The sequence below is a fragment of the Notolepis coatsorum genome (assembly GCF_963971535.1).
Source record: "Notolepis coatsorum genome assembly, chromosome: 16".
NCBI classification, from domain to species: domain Eukaryota; kingdom Metazoa; phylum Chordata; class Actinopteri; order Aulopiformes; family Paralepididae; genus Notolepis; species Notolepis coatsorum.
Window position 1 is genome coordinate 354,156 of NC_140180.1, and position 23,729 is coordinate 377,884.

A 23,729-nucleotide genomic window follows, 5' to 3' on the forward strand; every position below is an offset into this window, starting at 1 on the left:
ATTTAAGACTACTAAGTAATCTACCTCGCCTATACTACTAACTACTATGCTAATTATGTCTAGAGTTGTACCCTTCTGACTTGTTCTGTTGTACAGAACTTGTAAGTTGATTTGGATAAAAGCCACAGCTAAGGGGACGCCCTTGACTCGGATCATCAGTATGGGCTCATCTGGACGTCAGTGTGGTCTGACTCCACCTAGTGGCTGCTGTGGGGACATTGAGGACTTACTAGTCATTAGGGATGGTTTGCTTAACTTAAAAATAATAATAAAGAAATTTGAATATTCTAACTCATTCCTACTGAGCTGGGTGGGGACATTGAGGACCTACTTGTCGTAGTGGCTGCCGTAGAGCTGGGTGGGGACATTGAGGACCTACTTGTCGTAGTGGCTGCCGTAGAGCTGGGTGGGGACATTGAGGACCTACTTGTTGTAGTGGCTGCCGTAGAGCTGGGTGGGGACATTGAGGACCTACTTGTGGTAGTGGCTGCCGTAGAGCTGGGTGGGGACATTGAGGACCTACTTGTCGTAGTGGCTGCTGTAGAGCTGGGTGGGGACATTGAGGACCTACTTGTGGTAGTGGCTGCCGTAGAGCTGGGTGGGGACATTGAGGACCTACTTGTTGTCGTAGTGGCTGCTGTAGAGCTGGGTGGGGACATTGAGGACCTACTTGTCGTAGTGGCTGCCGTAGAGCTGGGTGGGGACATTGAGGACCTACTTGTTGTAGTGGCTGCTGTGGAGCTGGGTGGGGACATTGAGGACCTACTTGTGGTAGTGGCTGCTGTAGAGCTGGGTGGGGACATTGAGGACCTACTTGTGGTAGTGGCTGCTGTAGAGCTGGGTGGGGACATTGAGGACCTACTTGTTGTAGTGGCTGCTGTGGAGCTGGGTGGGGACATTGAGGACCTACTTGTCGTAGTGCCTGCCGTAGAGCTGGGTGGGGCCATTGAGGACCTACTTGTCGTAGTGGCTGCCGTAGAGCTGGGTGGGGACATTGAGGACTCGGTCCAGGACGCTCGCGGCAGCCTTCACGTCTCCCTGCTCCTTCTCCCATTCCACATACAGGTCCCACAGGCGGTCCGAGTGGAAGTCCAGCCCCGCTGCAATCACAGCGTCCTCAAACACCCTGAAGCACAGGGAGGGACAGGGTTACCTAGTGGAATGAGACTGAGACAGGGTTACCTAGTGGAATGAGACTGAGACAGGGTTACCTAGTGGAATGAGACTGAGACAGGGTTACCTAGTGGAATGAGACTGAGACAGGGTTACCTAGTGGACTGAGACAGGGTTACCTAGTGGCTGAGACTGAGACAGGGTTACCTAGTGGCTGAGACTGAGACAGGGTTACCTAGTGGAATGAGACTGAGACAGGGTTACCTAGTGGCTGAGACTGAGACAGGGTTACCTAGTGGCTGAGACTGAGACAGGGTTACCTAGTGGAATGAGACTGAGACAGGGTTACCTAGTGGAATGAGACTGAGACAGGGTTACCTAGTGGAATGAGACTGAGACAGGGTTACCTAGTGGCTGAGACTGAGACAGGGTTACCTAGTGGAATGAGACTGAGACAGGGTTACCTAGTGGCTGAGACTGAGACAGGGTTACCTAGTGGCTGAGACTGAGACAGGGTTACCTAGTGGAATGAGACTGAGACAGGGTTACCTAGTGGAATGAGACTGAGACAGGGTTACCTAGTGGATGAGACTGAGACAGGGTTACCTAGTGGAATGAGACTGAGACAGACAGGGTTACCTAGTGGAATGAGACTGAGACAGGGTTACCTAGTGGATGAGACTGAGACAGGGTTACCTAGTGGCTGAGACTGAGACAGGGTTACCTAGTGGAATGAGACTGAGACAGGGTTACCTAGTGGATGAGACTGAGACAGGGTTACCTAGTGGAATGAGACTGTAGTGTCACAGGGACAGACAGGGTTACCTAGTGGATGAGACTGTAGTGTCACAGGGACAGACAGGGTTACCTAGTGGATGAGACTGTAGTGTCACAGGGACAGACAGGGTTACCTAGTGGATGAGACTGTAGTGTCACAGGGACAGACAGGGTTACCTAGTGGATGAGACTGTAGTGTCACAGGGACAGACAGGGTTACCTAGTGGCTGAGACTGTAGTGTCACAGGGACAGACAGGGTTACCTAGTGGCTGAGACTGTAGTGTCACAGGGACAGACAGGGTTACCTAGTGGATGAGACTGTAGTGTCACAGGGACAGACAGGGTTACCTAGTGGCTGAGACTGTAGTGTCACAGGGACAGACAGGGTTACCTAGTGGATGAGACTGTAGTGTCACAGGGACAGACAGGGTTACCTAGTGGCTGAGACTGTAGTGTCACAGGGACAGACAGGGTTACCTAGTGGATGAGACTGTAGTGTCACAGGGACAGACAGGGTTACCTAGTGGATGAGACTGTAGTGTCACAGGGACAGACAGGGTTACCTAGTGGATGAGACTGTAGTGTCACAGGGACAGACAGGGTTACCTAGTGGAATGACACTAGGCTACTTGTAACTACCTGACTGACTGACTGACTGACTGACTGACCTCCTTCTCCCTTACAGCCCCCCCCCCCCCCCCCCCCCCCCCCCCCGTTGCCTCCGGTCCTCTTCCACTGCCTCCCTCACTGTCCCGTCATCCAAACTTAAAGGTTTTGGTGACCGGGCTTTCTCACGAGCTGCACCCAGACTCTGGAACTCCCTCCCTCAGACCGTCAGAGACTCTCCCTCACTCTCCACCTTTAAATCCAGACTCAAAACCCACCTGTTCTCCCAAGCATACAACCTTCCCTTCCCATAACCACCCTCCTACAACCCACCACCTCCCCTCCCCTTCCCTACTTTCTCTCCCTCTCCTGCCCCCCCCCTCCCCCCTCCCTCCTCACTTCCCTGACTGTTCCCCCACTGGACTCTGTATCTGTTACTTGTTACCCGTTGGTTGTATGTCCTGCGTATTCATCCTGTTGCTTATTCCCTGTGGTTCTTTGTTTCTCTGTTCAGTAGTTTTACTTATTGTCAGCGTCTTTGGGTTCTTGAAAAGAGCTTTATAAATAAAATGTATTATTATTATTATTATTATTATTATTATTATTATTAACTCTCTACTCTACCTGCCTCCTTCACTTCCTCTTGTTGAAGTACAACTTGCTCTATAATAATAATACAAATAATGATAATAATAATAATAATAATAATAATAATAATAATAATAATAATAATAATAATAATAATAATAATAATAATAATAATAATAATAATAATAATAATAATAATAATAATAATAATAATAATAATAATAACAATAACTAGGGCTGGGCGATATGGCCAAAAACGTTATCGTGATAAAATTATAACATTATTTTCATATAACTCGATAACGATAATTATCGTCGATATAATGTCTGTCAAGTTTAATTAACTTCTTATGCCCGGCGCCGATGGACGGGCTATTAATAGACTTGTTTTGCTGCTGCGAATGTCTCGAGTTGATGTCGTCATCAGTCCGCGCACGTTAGCAGTTAGCCAGAGCAAGCGGTGTATCCCATGACAATGTACTAAATATGACCCTAAAATACTCCGTTCAGCCCCAATACATTGCAACGACGTCCATCGCATACCCCACACTACTCTAACCGTGGCCTCAGAATTCTCGCCACACACCCACTCGGCACGTAAACTATAAAATAGCGCCGTGCAAGCCAATTATCCTAGCCAGCCTTGTTTACTACTGGAGTCCTACCTCTCTACCCAGAGGTGCAGCGCGGGTCTCCTTCGCTGTCGGCCATCTCCTTCACTGATTGGTTGTTAGTGCGTGTGCTCATATCCAAGCTTGGAAAATCGATATATCGAAACTTTGCGACCACGTTTCATGTTTATTTCGAGGAAATAATTTATCGCGATAGTTATCGTTATCGTTTTATCGCCCCCAGCCCTAACTATATCTGTACATATCTCTTACCTACTCTTACTAGTTACACTGCTGGCCAGTAGGACTTACTACCATAGTGTCTTTATACCTGTATCACTGTAATACTACAACTCTGTACATACATCTGATCCATTACTCAGTATTGCTCATTTATATATCTTATATCCAGTTTAATCACCTGTACATTGTATATTACTATTGTACTTTATTGTTACATTTGCACTCTGGTTGGATGCCAGACTGTACTGTACCTGCGCTCTGGTTGGGTGCCCTGTACCTGCGCTCTGGTTGGGTGCACTGTACCTGCGGATGCGTTTGGGTGCCCTGTACCTGCGCTCTGGTTGGGTGCCCTGTACCTGCGCTCTGGTTGGGTGCCCTGTACCTGCGCTCTGGTTGGGTGCCCTGTACCTGCGCTCTGGTTGGGTGCCCTGTACCTGCGCTCTGGTTGGGTGCCCTGTACCTGCGCTCTGGTTGGGTGCCCTGTACCTGCGGATGCGTCTGGGCGAGTCCGGCAGGTTCATGTCCAGAGTCCCCAGCAGCAGGTTGATGTAGTGGATCCACAGATCTACACTCAGCGGGATGGCCTGGAGGCCCTGCACACACACCTGCAGGACACAGCGCATGCTATATGAATCACTGATCATCACCACTTGGGTGGTGGTGGTGGTGGGGGGACAAATCTGCAATGTATGCCAGGATAAAATACCTGGTGGGGGAAGCAATGTAAAACGTTTCAACACAACACATTTAATAAGACACTTGAAGTCCCCCTTGAGGATAACACAGAGGAGCATGGAGAGTTTGTGAAGCTTTACCGCGGAGTAAGAAGGCAGATTAAGAACCAAACCGACCGCTAACGCAAACCACTTTAGAGAGCATCCGTGCGTATAGCCGTGATCGTCAGAAGGCGTATAGCCGTGATCGTCAGAAGGCGTATAGCCGTGATCGTCAGAAGGCCGTGAGGCGTATAGCCGTGACCGTCAGAAGGCGTATAGCCGTGATCGTCAGAAGGCGTATAGCCGTGATCGTCAGAAGGCCAGGCGATCACAAGAAAAGTCATGAAATTCATTAGGGCTGGACGACCAGCCATTAACACTTTCAGAGCCCAAGCTTAATCTTGATTTACCGGTTGAATGCCCACCATCCACTTCAATGTTAGCATTAATATCGCCTAATCTATGTTTTAAATTATGGCTATGTGTCTAATCTGCCCGTCGCTTATTAATGACTCGTTTTCCAGTCAACATTGTCGATGCGGATTGTTTTTTTTATCGGTTCATTTTCGTTTTATAGCATTTTGAAAAGCCCTCGTTTTCAAGGAAAATATAAATGTTCCATGATAAAATACGTTTACTGGAATATTCTAGAATACACAAAAACGTTGTAATTTTTCTGCCTATTTATGAATCGTTTTCAAATAAACGCTAGATTATCGATAGTATATGTGTCCGTATGCACGCTGGGGCCGCAAGCTGAAAATCGATTCTCTGATTTCCTCAAAGCGATCGCGCACACACACACACATGGGGGACACGTTGATATCTCAGCGAATACAACTCTGATTATCCCAAGACTGGTAAAATAGATTCCTTACCTCAGATCAGATGTTCTCCAAAAAGATCAATCCAATTCCTGATCGCCATTCCAAAAATCGATCACTACTGTCTACTATCGATTGGCTACTGTGAATATATATTCCAGGCTGATTCCCGTCCCGCGATGACTTCCATGTTGAGCAGACGGCTTGCCAGCTCAGGGAGCCAGCTGGCCCCGCCTCTACATATCACTGATCCCAGGTCAGTCTAAGCGACTGACGTGCAGTTTTCAGGGATAGATGATAGGGGGCACTTTTTTCCATTCTGAGCTGCTGATGGGGCTGGTGTACCAACGGGAGACTCGGTTGATGAAATATGAATTCAGATCGCTAATAAATAATTGTGGTCGTGGGCATTCGGGGGGGGGCTGATAAAACGTCATATCACGTCGTGGGCACTGAAAGTGTTAAGTGTAGTCGAGACAACGGACTAATCTCTCACATTGAGCGAGCCCCGCTACACCCTCCCAGCTGGTCACTAGCATGCTGTAAAGACCCGCCCTACTCTGCCTCTGATTCGCAGACTGTGGGTGGGGGAATGTGATTGGACCAAAGCAGAGTTGACAGACACACACAAACAGTGCAGTCAGACATGCAGAGACGCTGCTTGCAGTAGAGAGAGAGAGCGGAGAATTTTTACTCATTGCGTTTGTGGCGATGTCTCGCAGATAATACAGATAATACATATGAAAAGTATAATTTGCTCAGAGTCCAGAGACCGTTGTGGTTCGGTCCGGATCTGGACCGCAGTCCGGACTTTGAGAATGCCTGTTAGACCTACTACTGTATAATACTGCCAGGCGGCAGCTGCTATAACAAAACCAAAAACGTTTTGTATTTGTTAGTTAAGTTTAGATCTGCATTTATTATTTCTTATTGTTTTGTCATTATTATTATTAGTATTGTTGTAAAAAACGATCGGTATCGATATCCAGTGTATCAAGATGGAGTCCCGCTAGCGATAGCGAGTGGCCGGACGAAATATGGGTGAGCACCACTTCCTGCCGCTCACTTCCGGTTTTGGCGATTCGCCGATCGGCCACCAGATGGCGGTCTTGAACCGTTGGAGAGTTGAGAGGAGATCAACAGCAAGTCTCAAGTCTCCGTGGGTGAAATATGATTGCCATGACAGATTTTTGAAATATTGATCTCAAAGACGCTGTACGACGTCATTGGCAGATTAAGCATGGCGAGCAATGACGTCTAAAGTCGTCCTTGGCAATTAAAGGGTTAACCCTCTCCTCACCTCCTCTGCCTTGTTGTTGTGTCCTCCATTAACCCTCTCCTCACCTCCTCTGCCTTGTTGTTGTGTCCTCCATTAACCCTCTCCTCACCTCCTCTGCCTTGTTGTTGTGTCCTCCATTAACCCTCTCCTCACCTCCTCTGTCTTGTTGTTGTGTCCTCCATTAACCCTCTCCTCACCTCTTCTGCCTTGTTGTTGTGTCCTCCATTAACCCTCTCCTCACCTCCTCTGCCTTGTTGTTGTGTCCTCCATTAACCCTCTCCTCACCTCCTCTGCCTTGTTGTTGTGTCCTCCATTAACGCTCTCCTCACCTCCTCTGCCTTGTTGTTGTGTCCTCCATTAACCCTCTCCTCACCTCCTCTGCCTTGTTGTTGTGTCCTCCATTAACCCTCTCCTCACCTCCTCTGCCTTGTTGTTGTGTCCTCCATTAACCCTCTCCTCACCTCCTCTGCCTTGTTGTTGTGTCCTCCATTAACCCTCTCCTCACCTCCTCTGCCTTGTTGTTGTGTCCTCCATTAACCCTCTCCTCACCTCCTCTGTCTTGTTGTTGTGTCCTCCATTAACCCTCTCCTCACCTCCTCTGTCTTGTTGTTGTGTCCTCCATTAACCCTCTCCTCACCTCCTCTGCCTTGTTGTTGTGTCCTCCATTAACCCTCTCCTCACCTCCTCTGCCTTGTTGTTGTGTCCTCCATTAACCCTCTCCTCACCTCCTCTGCCTTGTTGTTGTGTCCTCCATTAACCCTCTCCTCACCTCTTCTGCCTTGTTGTTGTGTCCTCCATTAACCCTCTCCTCACCTCCTCTGCCTTGTTGTTGTGTCCTCCATTAACCCTCTCCTCACCTCTTCTGCCTTGTTGTTGTGTCCTCCATTAACCCTCTCCTCACCTCTTCTGCCTTGTTGTTGTGTCCTCCATTAACCCTCTCCTCACCTCCTCTGCCTTGTTGTTGTGTCCTCCATTAACCCTCTCCTCACCTCTTCTGCCTTGTTGTTGTGTCCTCCCCGTCTCTCCAGGTCGGCGTACTTCTTCCAGTAGCCGTAGCAGAGCGGGTACCGAGCCAGGAAGGCCGTCAGCGCCCTGCGTGACGCTGTGAGGTGACTCTGTGGAGGAGACAGGAGGGTTCCCACAGACGTTACAACATGAAATTCAAGGACTTTCAAGTACTCTTCTAAGCACTATATTCCATTTTGAAAGGGCATTTAAAGGGATACAATTCACTTTTAAATGCTGTTTTTTATTGAAGATAATCGGATCCAATATTGATGCCTTAAAAGTTTAAACCAATTTCCGACAATTAGTTACACTTTAGATAAAAATATATAAAAATCTTGATTCAGAACTATTTTATCACGGATTAACAAAACTTTCAATGCGAATGGTTGATTTGAATTTCAAGGACTTAACACTTTCTGCGCCAATAACGTATACATTATTGCCAGCCATCAATAACGAGTATACTCGTTATTTGGTCCGTTTTTCTTTTTCCGACTTTAATATTCTATACACTCTCACGGACCTCGTGTTATCATTGGAACTCATTCTGAGACCCCGAGAGTGCAATGCCGGCCGAATCCTGCTAGGTGGCAGTATCGCCTACCCTTTGAAACCTTATTTCACACTGTAGGTTACATTAGATATGGTCCGGGCGGAGAATTTGGACTCAGGCAAGTGAAACACTTCATCAGAGCACCTTGGAAAACGCTCAGCACACTTCATGTCAGGGACCCTCCCCATAGATATAGAATAGATATAAAAGAGCATTATATGGAGCGCCCAAGTGGCGAACCACGTAACGTGCCGAGTCGCGGCACGGCCGACCTGGGTTCGACTCCCGGACCCGGCGTTCTTTGCCGAATGTCTTCCCCCCACGAAGAGGGACAAAGAGGAGTTTTCCGCCGAGGGATCCACCTAGTGCTAAGTACACCCTAGTCCTATCTTTCACTCCACTCTGAAAAACCTCCCTTTCCCTCCCACTCTGCTATTTCTCTACTTCCTCCCTGCCACTCTTGACACCACAATGTGTCTCATATCCACAATCTGCTCCTCCAGAACAGATTCAACCCACCCACGGCAGTTTGTTAGCAACCCAGCTAATCTATCCTACCCTCCTACAGCCACTAATACACCTGTCACAGTACGGGGAGGCTTATGGAATTGTCAATCAGCAGTCAAGAAAGCTGACTTCATTACTGCCTACGCCCATAGTCAAAATCTGCAGCTCCTGGCTCTAACTGAGACCTGGATAACCCCCAATAACTCATCAACACCTGCAGCATTATCTACAAATTATAACTTCACTCACACACCTCAACCTTCCAGACGGGGCGGAGGCACTGGCCTCATGACATCTCCTTCATGGACTACAAACTTAACACCACTCCGAGAACTGTCACTCTCCTCTTTCGAATATCATGCAGTATCTGTCTCTAATCCTTTCAATCTCACCATTGTTACACTCTACCGCCCTCCAGGTCCGCTCGATCACTTCACAGATGAGCTGGACATGCTTCTAAGCTCCTTACCGGAAGATGGTACCCCTCTCCTTCTATTGGGCGACTTCAACCTGCCTGACTCATCTCAGTCAGTCATAGTAGTCTCCCTCCTACAATCATTTGACCTGACTCCCACTGCCATGCCTCCCACCCACAAAGCAGGCAACTCCTTGGATCTCATATTTTCCCGTAACTCCAGCATCATTAACACCACGGTAACTCCCCTACATGTATCTGACCATTCCTTCATATCCTTCTCACTAACTCTCATGCTTAACCGAAAGGTGTTCACCCCAACTCAAACCGTCTCACTCAGACGCAACCTGCCCTCCCTATCCCCCTCCACCCTCTCCTCTGACATACTATCCGCTCTACCTTTGAGTGACACCTTCTCTGCTCTCTCCACAGAGATGGCAACCTCCACCCTCCTCTCAGCCCTTGCAACCTCCTTCGACAAGCTCCGTCCCCTCGTTGAGAAACCTGCCCGCCGTTCCCCACCCAGTCCATGGCTGACAGATGCAGTGAGAGACCAAAGACAGGTCCTGAGAGCAGCTGAAAGGAAGTATAGAAAGTCACGCCTCACTGCTGACATCAACACATATCACAACCTCGTTAACCTTCTCCAAAACCATTACTAATGCCAAAGCTTCTTTCTTTCACCATAGGATCGAGGCCTCTGCCAAGAATCTTCGCAAACTGCATGCTACCATGTCCTCCCTCCTCCCCCACCCCCCCCTCCCTCATCTTTCTCTGCCGAAGACTTTGCGATCTTCTTTGAGGAAAAAGTGGAGAACATCCGCAGCTCCTTCTCCCAACCCCCACCCATTCCAAATGCTGAATTGAGAACCTCATCCTTCACTCTGTCATCTTTCTCTCCCATTACAGAAGCCGAGACCCTGACACTGGTAACGTCGAACCGTCCGACTACATGCCAGCTGGACCGGCTACCCTCCCCACTCCTCCAGACCATAGCACCGGACATCCCCCCATTCCTAACTGCAACCATCAACTCCTCACTCAACTCGGGGGTGGTCCCCACCTCCCTAAAACAAGCCAGAGTCACGCCCCTCATAAAAAAACCATCCCTGAACCCTACCATCATAGGCAACTACCGTCCTGTCTCTCTTCTCTCCTTCCTTTCTAAAACACTTGAACGTGCTGTATCCAACCAACTTACTGCTTATCTCTTACAGAATGACCTCCTAGACCCTAATCAGTCAGGCTTCAGGACTGGTCACTCCACAGAGACAGCCCTCATTGCGGTCACAGAGGCACTTCACTTAGCAAAAGCGAAAGGCCTCTCCTCTGTCCTGATTCTCCTAGATCTATCTGCAGCCTTCGACACAGTCAACCACCAGATCCTCCTCGCGGCCCTCGCAGGAATGGGAGTGGCTGGCTCTGCGCTGACATGGCTGTCATAATACCTCAATGACCGCTCCTACCAAGTGTCATGGAGAGGGACCCTGTCGGCCACCCGCCCCCTGCGGACGGGTGTCCCCCAGGGCTCGGTTTTAGGACCCCTTCTCTTCTCCCTCTACACTAAATCACTGGGTAACATTATCACGTCTCATGGCTTCTCCTACCACTGTTATGCCGACGATACTCAACTCTTCCTCTCCTTCCCTCCCTCAGATATCCACGTCTCTGAGCGGATCTCGGCCTGTCTGTCCGACATCTCCGCCTGGATGACGACCAACCACCTCAAACTGAACCTAAGCAAAACAGAATTGCTCCACCTGCCGGCCAAATCCTCCCCCCTGACCGACCTCTCCATCACAGTCGAGAATGCAGCTGTGACCGCGTCCCCGACCGCCAAGAACCTTGGTGTTGTCCTCGACGACCAGTTGAACTTCTCTGCTCACATCGCAGCGACAACCAGAACCTGCAGATTCCTCCTGAGCAACGTCAGAAGGATCCGCCCCTTCCTGACAAAAGAAGCCACCCAACTCCTCGTCCAATCAACAGTCATCTCCCGCCTCGACTACTGCAACGCACTGCTCGCTGGCCTCCCGGCCACTGCCACCAAGCCTCTTCAACTCATTCAAAACGCAGCGGCCCGCCTGATCTCAAACCTACCGAAGTCGGCCCATGTCACCCCACTTCTTAGGGACCTGCACTGGCTCCCCATTGCTGCACATATCCGCTTCAAGGCCTTCGACCTAGCATACCGTGCGGCAAAGGGAACTGCTCCCGCCTACCTCCGGTCAATGGTCTCTAACTACACACCCTCAAGACCCCTACGCTCTGCATCTTCTGGCCGCCTCAGACCTACTCCTATCCAAGCTCCGGGAGGGTCATCAAAGAGAAGTCGCCTATTCTCAGTCCTTGCCCCACAATGGTGGAATGAACTACCCACCCCAGTTAGGACAGCCGAAACACGTCCAATCTTTCGCCGTCGACTAAAGACGCACTTCTTCAACCATTATCTGAATTTCGAAAAAAAAAAGAAAAAAAATCTAACCCTAACTAACCTTACTGTCATGCACTTGTCCTAATAAACTAACCTACACTGTAGTGTAGCACTCAACACTTTGATGAACATTGTTACTCAGCTGATAGAGTTGTGCCCTTCCTGATGGCTTGTCGTACAGAACTTGTAAGTCGCTTTGGATAAAAGCGTCAGCTAAATGACTAAATGTAAATGTAAATGCAATAAAAATCGAACAAAAAGCATTCTATGTTTTTATTTGCAGTTGCAGATTCCTTCCCATCACTCACCTCTTGTTCACAGTACTGCAGGAGGTCGGTCCAGCTGCTGAAGTCCTGGGAGTTGTCGTGGGCGGCCTTCCACAGGCGCTCGAAGTCGGCGGGTAGTTCCCCCTCCTCCTCCTCCGCTATCTGGGGCAGGGAGAAGGGAGGTGGGGCAGGGATCCCAGCGGCCTCGGCTGTCTGGGACAGGGAGAAGGGAGGTGGGGCAGGGATCCCAGAGGCCTCAACCGTCTGGGGCAGGGAGAAGGGAGGTGGGGGAGGGATCCCAGCGGCCTCAACAGTCTGGGGCAGGGAGAAGGGAGGTGGGGCAGGGATCCCAGCGGCCTCAACAGTCTGGGGCAGGGAGAAGGGAGGTGGGGCGGGGATCATAGGGGCCTCAACCGTCTGGGGCAGGGAGAAGGGAGCAGGGGGAGGGATCATAGGGGCCTCAACCGTCTGGGGCAGGGAGAAGGGAGCAGGGGGAGGGATCATAGGGGCCTCAACCGTCTGGGGCAGGGAGAAGGGAGGTGGGGGAGGGATTGCAGGGGCCTCAACCGTCTGGGGCAGGGAGAAGGGAGGTGGGGGAGGAATCCCAGCGGCCTCAACCGTCTGGGGCAGGGAGAAGGGAGCAGGGGCCTCAACCGTCTGGGGAAGGGAGAAGGGAGCAGGGGCCTCAACCGTCTGGGGCAGGAAGAAGGGAGCTTGGACAGGGATCCCAGCGGCCTCCACTGTCTGGGGCAGGAAGAAGGGAGCTTGGGCCTCAACTATCTGTGGCAGCAGGGCGAAGGGAGCTTGGACAGGGATCGCAGGGGCCTCAACCGTCTGGGGCACGGAGAAGGGAGCAGGGGCCTCAACTATCTGGGGCAGGGAGAAGGGAGCTGGGGCAGGGATCCCAGGGGCCTCAACCGTCTGGGGCACGGAGAAGGGAGCAGGGGCCTCAACTATCTGGGGCAGGGAGAAGGGAGCTGGGGCAGGGATCCTAGGGGCCTCCACTATCTGGGGCAGGGAGAAGGGAGCTGGGGTAGGGATCCCAGGGGCCTCAACCGTCTGGGGCACGGAGAAGGGAGCTGGGGCAGGGATCCTAGGGGCCGCCACTATCTGGGGCAGGGAGAAGGGAGCTGGGGCAGGGATCCTAGGGGCCGCCACTATCTGGGGCAGGGAGAAGGGACCCTCAGGTTCCATGGCATCATCGTCGTCATCGTCGTCACTGCTGCCGCCGCTGCTGCTGCTGCTGCCGCTACTGCTGCTGCTCTCGTCAGACGACTCGGTCTCCATCTCCACCGGAGGCACGGGAGACTCGCTGGCCTCCATAACTGTGGGGGGGGGGGAACGCAGACGGCCAGGGTTGGTTGGTTGGTGTGTTTGTGAGCAACGGGAGAACGACCAGGGGTTCTACAATCCAGAATTTGTTAGAAATGTCAGGGTGTTTCTGTTTTAAAGCACACTCACACAGAGACAGTTTTAAAGCACACTCACACAGACAGTTTTAAAGCACACTCACACACAGACAGTTTTAAAGCACACTCACACAGAGACAGTTTTAAAGCACACTCACACACAGACAGTTTTAAAGCACACTCACACACAGACAGTTTTAAAGCACACTCACAGAGAGACAGTTTTAAAGCACACTCACACAGAGACAGTTTTAAAGCACACTCACACACAGACAGTTTTAAAGCACACTCACACACAGACAGTTTTAAAGCACACTCACACACAGACAGTTTTAAAGCACACTCACACACACAGTTTTAAATAGGGGTGCACCGATATATCGGTCGGGTATCGGTATCGGCCGATAAGTGCCTTGTTGACTGCTATCGGCCTATCGGCCGATAAGCTCAAATGTGCCGATAGCAGTCGCCGATAACTAACCATCCATTTGTGTAGCGTCAAAAGGCAAAAAAAAAATTCACTCGCGTCCCCCCCACACACACACAAGCTACTGCATCAAAGTTACTATTTATGATTAACAAGGCATTCGTTTTGTGGCATTAACGTTATATAGTTAGTGTTACACGGACAATAACATCAGCATATTATTATTACCCATAGCAGCAAGGCATTACTCCGAGTCCGTTCATAGCCGGGAGGCAGAAGACTAACGTTACTGGTGAAAATGTGATTTACGTTGGAATACTCCTTTGCCAACTTGCTGTACTTTGCTTGCAGGTCTGCAGCCATTATTACTGGATTAAGAATAGCCCCAACTTTAGCCAACGTAACGTTATGGCTAAACCTTTAACATTAGTTAACCCTAGCTTTCGGTTAGCTGTTCAATGTTAATAACACAACCAAGCGAATCCATCAGAGCTCCCCATCAACACCGCTCTGTCGGGAGGATGGCATTTAAGAAAGTATCTGCTGTTAAAATGACACAAACATTCGTTTTGTGGCATTAACGTTATTATAGTTAGTTACACGTTCAATTACATCAGCATAGTATTTACCCGAAGATAGCAAGCAAGCCGTGCATAGCTCGGTTACATTCCGTTGCTCATTCCGTACCCAACTACACATTCTGCAATCTGTTAATAAAGTTTTCAACCAGACAAATGTATAGAAAGGCTTTGTTTTATTATAAAATTTGTTGCAGTAAAATCATTGTGTCTCGTTTGGCCATCCTGTGGAGCGCGCTGGTCGGCGGGCACTGCCGGGCAGCTAACGTATTAGCTTGTTGTGGTTCTAAGTTTGACTCGCAGATCAATGGCGGCATGCCCCGAAGTAGAAAAATGAATAAACGCTTGGTGGTAAGCAGGAGGTGGGTGCTAGCGGTGTGGCGTAATTGGCCGAATCGACTGTCAATCAAAATGGTTCCATTGCATTGGTTGAAAGCTCTGGTTGAGAGAATAGTATCCCGCTGCAGGCCGCCAGAATGGTTCCATTGCATTGGTTGAAAGCTCTGGTTGAGAAAATAGTATCCCTCTGCAGGCCGCCAGACGATACTCGGAGAGGGATCAGTGATACCATAAACATATTTCTTGATGTTTCCTTTTTTAAGTAAGTAAAGAGGCCTACAAATACAAACACACATACAAATATACAGTAGTTTCATTAAAAAAAAAAAAAAAAAAAATAAAAAAAATTAAAAATACTTATTTTTTGCCACAATTATCGGTATCGGTATCGGCCGATTGTGTTAGTTGAACAATCGGTATCGGTATCGGTGGCAGGGTTTCCGTTAGAAAAAATTGTTGCCGGTCTCAGGGTCCGGTAGATTTGTATCTACCGGTCAAATGAGAGAAATTCCGGTCAGAGTTTATTGAGCTTAAAAACAACAGGCTATATAAAGAATGACATCCTCAAGGCATGTAGATTTATAATATTTTAACTTAAAGCTAGGCTACTTTTGCGTATACAGTCATTATATTCCAAATAAAATAAGTCCAGAGATTCCGTGCTGCTGCCGACTTTAAATCAAATAGGTGTCTGTGGGCAGTCGGCCCGACATTAATAAACAGCAGTCTGTTATAATCACATTTATGAGCTAACGAATTCCGTTATATTGGACATTTGTATTAATTATATCAAGCGAAGAACTGAGAAATTTGGCAGAGAGACGGCAAAATTATCGTGGGGTTGCGTGATGTATATACTCCACCTCCCAACGACTTGGTGCTGGTCATAATGTCCGGTGAAAACAACTCCCTCCAAGCACAACTTGACCACCCGAACCGTACCAAAACAGGCCAAAATTAAATAGCCCATGCGACGAACGATTCATTACATTCGTTTCATCGTCGCTCCACCAAGCAGCCGGTCCAACAATATCAGCGCGAGCGCCGCAGTTAGTTTGCAAGAAGCATCCAGCTGCAGACCCGCAGAGCAGCTTTCCAGGTCTGGGGACCGCACTGTGCCAGCAAAGCTGGTGGGTTCTGTGGGTCTGCAGCTGCATGCCTTCCGCAAATCCAGCAACAAGCTCTCACTGACACAGCGTCGTCATTACCAGACCGGCTGCTGAGCGAAGCAACGACAACAAACGCAATGATTGTTTCGTTCAACGCACCAACTCCAGCCCATCCAAATACAATTCAAATAATCAAACTGTGCCCAGAGGGAACTATTTTCACCGGACACTATGACCGGAGAGATTAAATTTGTCGGACTTCAACAGATTTTGCCAGTCAAATACCGGTAATTACCGGCTAACGGAAACGCTGATCGGTGGCCAATTTTCATATCGGTGCACCCCTAGTTTTAAAGCACACTCACACACACAGTTTTAAAGCACACTCACACACAGACAGTTTTAAAGCACACTCACACACAGACAGTTTTAAAGCACACTCACACACAGACAGTTTTAAAGCACACTCACACACAGACAGTTTTAAAGCACACTCACACACACAGTTTTAAAGCACACTCACACACAGACAGTTTTAAAGCACACTCACACAGAGACAGTTTTAAAGCACACTCACACAGAGACAGTTTTAAAGCACACTCACACAGACAGTTTTAAAGCACACTCACACAGAGACAGTTTTAAAGCACACTCACACAGAGACAGTTTTAAAGCACACTCACACAGAGACAGTTTTAAAGCACACTCACACAGAGACAGTTTTAAAGCACACTCACACAGAGACAGTTTTAAAGCACACTCACACAGAGACAGTTTTAAAGCACACTCACACAGACAGTTTTAAAGCACTCACACAGAGAGACAGTTTTAAAGCACACTCACACACAGACAGTTTTAAAGCACACTCACACAGAGACAGTTTTAAAGCACACTCACACAGAGACAGTTTTAAAGCACACTCACACAGAGACAGTTTTAAAGCACACTCACACAGAGACAGTTTTAAAGCACACTCACACAGAGACAGTTTTAAAGCACACTCACACAGAGACAGTTTTAAAGCACACTCACACAGAGAGACAGTTTTAAAGCACACTCACACAGACAGTTTTAAAGCACACTCACACAGAGACAGTTTTAAAGCACACTCACACAGAGAGACAGTTTTAAAGCACACTCACACAGAGACAGTTTTAAAGCACACTCACACAGAGACAGTTTTAAAGCACACTCACACACAGAGAAAGTTTTAAAGCACACTCACACAGAGACAGTTTTAAAACACACTCACACAGAGACAGTTTTAAAGCACACTCACACAGAGACAGTTTTAAAGCACACTCACACAGAGAGACAGTTTTAAAGCACACTCACACAGAGACAGTTTTAAAGCACACTCACACACAGAGACAGTTTTAAAGCACACTCACACACAGACAGTTTTAAAGCACACTCACAGAGAGACAGTTTTAAAGCACACTCACACAGAGACAGTTTTAAAGCACACTCACACACAGACCGTTTTAAAGCACACTCACACACAGACAGTTTTAAAGCACACTCACACACAGACAGTTTTAAAGCACACTCACACACAGACAGTTTTAAAGCACACTCACACACAGACAGTTTTAAAGCACACTCACACACAGACAGTTTTAAAGCACACTCACACACAGACAGTTTTAAAGCACACTCACACACACAGTTTTAAAGCACACTCACACACAGACAGTTTTAAAGCACACTCACACAGAGACAGTTTTAAAGCACACTCACACAGAGACAGTTTTAAAGCACACTCACACAGACAGTTTTAAAGCACACTCACACAGACAGTTTTAAAGCACACTCACACAGAGACAGTTTTAAAGCACACTCACACAGAGACAGTTTTAAAGCACACTCACACAGAGACAGTTTTAAAGCACACTCACACAGAGACAGTTTTAAAGCACACTCACACAGAGACAGTTTTAAAGCACACTCACACAGACAGTTTTAAAGCACTCACACAGAGAGACAGTTTTAAAGCACACTCACACACAGACAGTTTTAAAGCACACTCACACAGAGACAGTTTTAAAGCACACTCACACAGAGACAGTTTTAAAGCACACTCACACAGAGACAGTTTTAAAGCACACTCACACAGAGACAGTTTTAAAGCACACTCACACAGAGACAGTTTTAAAGCACACTCACACAGAGACAGTTTTAAAGCACACTCACACAGAGACAGTTTTAAAGCACACTCACACAGAGACAGTTTTAAAGCACACTCACACAGAGACAGTTTTAAAGCACACTCACACAGAGAGACAGTTTTAAAGCACACTCACACAGAGACAGTTTTAAAGCACACTCACACAGAGACAGTTTTAAAGCACACTCACACAGAGAGACAGTTTTAAAGCACACTCACACAGAGACAGTTTTAAAGCACACTCACACAGAGACAGTTTTAAAGCACACTCACACACAGAGAAAGTTTTAAAGCACACTCACACAGAGACAGTTTTAAAACACACTCACACAGAGACAGTTTTAAAGCACACTCACACAGAGACAGTTTTAAAGCACACTCACACAGAGAGACAGTTTTAAAGCACACTCACACAGAGACAGTTTTAAAGCACACTCACACACAGAGACAGTTTTAAAGCACACTCACACAGAGAGACAGTTTTAAAGCACACTCACACAGAGACAGTTTTAAAGCACACTCACACACAGACAGTTTTAAAACACACTCACACAGAGACAGTTTTAAAGCACACTCACACAGACAGTTTTAAAGCACACTCACACACAGAGACTAGAGCCATATGAAATCCGTTTTATTATTTTCCAAATTCCATTTTATTTTTTCCCAAATTCCGTTTTTTCCGTTTTAATATTTCAGAATTCTGTATTTTGCTTTTTATGCTCATTTTACCATCAGAAATAGTGTCTAATAAGTGGGAATGAATAAATGTCTACAATTGAATATGATATAACAGTCCATTTAATGTTTTTAAGTGCTGCAACTCAGAAATACAGTTACATTTTACACAATACTTTTCAAATAATATTGTGACAAAATAAAAATACACATTTCAAGTGTAAACAATAGATACAGCTAGCTACTACTGACATTATCACAATGTCAGTAGCCTAGCTATATCTATTTTATTGTGATGAAATATAGTAATGCATAATTTAGGCACCTTTAGTTTAGTTTATTTCGTTTATAAAGGACAGTGTATAATGACAATCGTTTGCATTAAACAAATGGATTGCAACAGATTTAGCAAGAAGCTATCATTTCCATCTATAGTCCTATGTACTGTAAAACGTTTCATAGCTATTTAAGTTTATTTCGATTATAAAGGGCAGTGTATAATGACTCGTTTGCATTAAACAAATGGATGAGTGCACTAGATTTAGCAAGAAGCTATCATTTCCATCTAGTCCTATGTACTGTAACGTTTCATAGCTATTTAAGTTTATTTAGATTATAAAGGGCAGTGTATAATGACTCGTTTGCATTAAACAAATGGATGGGTGCACTAGATTTAGCAAGAAGCGATCATGTCCTAACGTTATAGCTATTTAATCACAATAGTGTCGCAAGTGTTTTTGTGGCTCCAGTCCACGGAACGTTGACAGAATTAGCAAAACACCTTATCGCCGGAGGCATAAAAGTCATTAGGATACTGCTCTGCTCTGAATTGAGGGCTTATTGGGGAATTTATTAGCTTCTTGACGATGTAAACACCGAAGCAGCGAGACGCTTGGGAGACTGCCTGTGTTGTGTGTAACCCGCTCTAGCGTCCGCCTCCCCGGTCGCGTGTGCACCAAGCGTTCCACCCAAAAACTGAATTTCAGTCCAGATTAGGCCAAATTCTGCAATATTCCACGTTTTGCAGTTGATTCCATTTTTATTGGTCAATTCCGCGATTCCGTCCGCGATTCCGTGAACGCGGATTTCATATGGCTCTAACAGAGACAGTTTTAAAGCACACTCACACACAGACAGTTTTAAAGCACACTCACACAGAGACAGTTTTAAAGCACACTCTCACAGAGACTGTTTTAAAGCACACTCACACAGAGACAGTTTTAAAGCACACTCACACAGAGACAGTTTTAAAGCACACTCTCACAGAGACAGTTTTAAAGCACACTCACACAGAGACAGTTTTAAAGCACACTCACACAGAGACAGTTTTAAAGCACACTCACACAGAGACAGTTTTAAAGCACACTCACACAGAGACAGTTTTAAAGCACACTCACACAGAGACAGTTTTAAAGCACACTCACACAGAGACAGTTTTAAAGGTGAAACTGTAAATGTTTTAAGTTGAATTTGAAAAAGAATAATAATAAAATCAGAGGCTGGGAAATGTTTGTTTTAGTATTTTTTTTAGGGGTGTGTGATGGTGGTCTTAGTTTTGCTATGCGACCCCAGGTCCTGAAACACCACTTGGCCAAAAACATCTCTCTGCATCAATAACCAATCAGATGTTTTTTTAAAGTTGCCCACTGCAGCTTTAACCCTTTCACTAACGCACTACCAAACGGTTAACCCTTTCACTGACAATACACAGGTTAACCCTTTAACTGTCGCACGGCAGTGGGTTAACCCTTTCACTGCCACACTACAGAAGGTTAACCTTTTTTTTATCCTCCTTTTTCTGTGTTTTTCTCCCATCCCAATTCCATTGTGCCAATTCTCCCGCTCTCCTGTCTTGAACGTTGCTCGCATATGCCCCCCACTGGTCGGCTGTAGGGAGGATAGAAGCCTTCCATCACGTGTCCCCTCCGATACACAAGGAGGCAGCCTGTCGCATCTTTTCACCTGCCAGCGCGGACTCTCATTGGCGAGGTGTAACGTGTGGGAGGCTCACACTACCCCCCTGCCATCTCCTGTCTCTGCTGTGCAGGCGCCCTGACCGACATGTAGGAGTCGCTGTCCACAACCTCCAGATTACCACCCATCGACTTCCACCCGCTAACTGCCAATTGAGTTAGTATGATGGCCGACCCAAGCCGGAGGCAACGCCGACAGCCGGAGTCGAACCCAGTGTCTCTTGCGTTGGTGGCGAGCGCAATGGCCGCTGCGCCACCCAGCCGCACAACAGCCGGTTAACCCTTTCACTGTGACAATACAGAAGGTTAGCCCTTTACTATCACACAACTGACGGCGATGCTCCATCATTAGCTCCGCATTGTTGTGTGATAGTAAAGGGCTAACCTTCTGTAGCGTGGCAGTGAAAGGGTTAATGTGCTTTCAAAGCAGGAGCCAAACAACGATGGAGCTCAGTGCACTGCGCGCATGCGCGGCTTGAGATGCTAGCGATCGTTCATTCTGTTGTTGTAGCGGAAGTTACAAGTTCTGTTGCCTTTTTGTGAGTGACGAGATTCGTTCATATTGAGGAGAAAGCCACGTTAAGACAAACAACGTGTGTATAAAGTTTATAAACCGTATTAGCTGCTGTTAGCGTCCCTACTAGCCACGTTAGCCCGAGCTAACAGCACTGCTCGACACAACACGTCTCTGGAGTTACATTACAAACACACCGCTGGCACGCGGATATTAAAACATACAACGTTACTGTCATTTAGTGAATTCATAAGCAAAAACAAACCCGGAGAGTCGTCGTCCAGTTCACTGTTGCCGCTCAGGTCCTCGGAGGAGCTGTCGGAGCTCTCTGCCGCCATGATGGAAAAACGCTGCAGACGACGTCATTCGAGCGCGACGGGCAGCGTCACTCTTGTTGTTGCGCGCGCACACTCCTCCCACCCAGAGAGTTGAGTGACGTCTCTCTGTCCAAGCAGTCCTGTTTATTCTCGTGTCATTTATTTACCATGAATGAATGAAAACTTTATTTAACAGATTGCAGAATGGGTACAATACAGTACGGCTCAATACACACAATTGTTAAGGGGATGCAGACCTGAGAAAGACTTTCGTCTTGTTTACATCAGGGTCCCCCATTTTCAATTCATATAGACATTTATGACATACATTTACATTTACATTTACATTTTACATACACAACATACATGACATTGGTACATACATGGTATTTAGTACTGATACATTTGTGACATAAACGGTATTCAAATGTACAGTACTGTTACCCCTAGATCCTGACAGAGTATATACATATGATGGGGAGGGGACTGTACATTAGGAGGGGGTGGGTGGGTGGGTGGGAGGGAAATATACATACGGCGGGGAGGGAATATATACATGCGGTGGGGAGGAGACTGTCTATTAGGAGGTGGTGGGGGTTTTGGGCATTTACGGTGGCCAGTTTCGAATTGCAGCCTCCCGTAGGTTTGATTGATTGATTGATTGAAAACTTTATTAACAGATTGCAGAATGGGTACAATACAGTACAGCTCAATACACACAATTGTTAAGGGGATGCAGACCAGAGAAAGACTTTCGTCTTGTTTACATCAGGGTCCCCCATTTTCAATTCATCAGGGATTTTCAATTCATCAGGTGCTCTTTAAGAGCGGTTTTGAATGTGGGTAGGGATTCACATTCCTTTACAGCTTTGGGTAGGGCGTTCCACATTGATGTGGCATAATTGCGAAATGTATTTAGTCCCTTGTTTGAGCCGAATCTGGGTTTAACATGATTTGTTGAGCTTCCTCTGGTGTAGTGGTTGTGGTATTCACTGACCTTTGGGAAGTATTTTGACATGTACATGGGTACCTTAGTCGTATAGTGTATCTTGTAGACCAGGCCCATTGCAAGTTGCTTGATTTTTTGATTGATTGATTGATTGATTGATTGATAACTTTATTAACAGATTGCAGAATGGGTACAATACAGTACAGCTCAATACACACAATTGTTAAGGGGATGCAGACCAGAGAAAGACTTTCGTCTTGTTTACATCAGGGTCCCCCATTTTCAATTCATCAGGACATATATGACATACATGACATACAGATATTCAGTACTGCTACATCTATACATTTATGACATACCAGATTTGCAAATACAGTACTGTTTGTGATACAGAAAGAGTCAAGAAAAGGGAGTATATACATTTGACGTAGAAACTGTACATTGGAGGAGGTTGGGTGGGGTTGTGTGGGAGGGGTTGGGTACATTGGGATATTGTCAACCATACTGGGTAATTTACATTGGAGGTGGTTGGGGGGGGGGGGGGGGGGGGGGGGGAGAAACACTGTATAAACAAGCAAAACTGTACATTGAGGGGGGGGGGGAGACACTGTACAAACAAGCACTCTGCTGTACTCTGTCGTCTACTCTAAGCCATCCTAGGTTGTCAAAGTGGGCAGGGGTGAGGTGGGTTCTGGGGGTAAGGTCAAGTAGTAGTCTGATCAGTTTGTTTTGTGATGTTTGTAATTTTGTTTTAAGCGCCTTTGAGGTGCTTTGGTACCATGAGGTGCAAGCATAGTCGTAGTACCCTTGAATGAGTGCTCCTGCCAGAGTCTTCAGGGTATTCTTGTTTACCAGAGAGGAGATCCGGTACAAGAATCTAGTTCGTTGGTTGACTTTTTTTATTACATTGGATGCCATTTTGTCACAGGAAAGATTTGCCTCTAGGATGGAACCCAGGTAGGTAATTTCGTCTTTCCTTGTGACAATATTGTCACCCACTGCAACTGAGAAGCCATCGGTCTTGCTGAGTTTGTTATTTGAACCGAAGAGAATGGACTCTGTTTTGCCCATGTGTAATGATAGTTTGTTATCAGCGAGCCATATGCAGACCATAAACATAGTACTGATCTAAGTATGAGTTGTTCCCCTTGTCCCTTTAAGACTCTTCTTGTTTCATAAACAGTACTGTATATTTGTAGATCTGGTATGTCATAAATGTATGTAGCACTACTATCTGTATGTCATGTATGTCATATATGTCCTGATGAATTGAAAATGGGGGACCCTGATGTAAACAAGACGAAAGTCTTTCTCTGGTCTGCATCCCC

General features: G+C 47.0%; 2 protein-coding genes across 2 annotated transcripts in view; both read right to left on the reverse strand.

The window, feature by feature from the left end:
* The window catches only part of LOC311242625 (pre-mRNA-processing factor 39), a gene marked incomplete at its 5' end in the record, with an annotated part of 36,777 nt that extends 24,434 nt beyond the window's left edge, over positions 1 to 12,343 (reverse strand). Inside the window, 4 exons of the mRNA XM_084331617.1 lie at positions 959 to 1,126; positions 4,426 to 4,544; positions 7,748 to 7,873; positions 11,984 to 12,343. Coding sequence (XP_084187743.1) covers positions 959 to 1,126; positions 4,426 to 4,544; positions 7,748 to 7,873; positions 11,984 to 12,343 — 773 coding nt within the window. The remainder of the gene's footprint in view (positions 1 to 958; positions 1,127 to 4,425; positions 4,545 to 7,747; positions 7,874 to 11,983) is intronic.
* Positions 12,344 to 12,390: 47 nt separating this feature from the next.
* On the reverse strand, positions 12,391 to 21,519 carry LOC311242386 (uncharacterized protein; the record flags this gene model as incomplete). Its single annotated transcript, XM_084331343.1, has 3 exons — positions 21,401 to 21,519; positions 12,519 to 13,266; positions 12,391 to 12,409 (listed from the first exon to the last, which is right to left on the reverse strand). The coding sequence occupies exons 1-3, from the start codon at positions 21,471 to 21,473 to the stop codon at positions 12,391 to 12,393; spliced, it is 840 nt and encodes a 279-aa protein (XP_084187469.1). The 5' UTR covers positions 21,474 to 21,519.
* Positions 21,520 to 23,729: the final 2,210 nt, after the last annotated feature.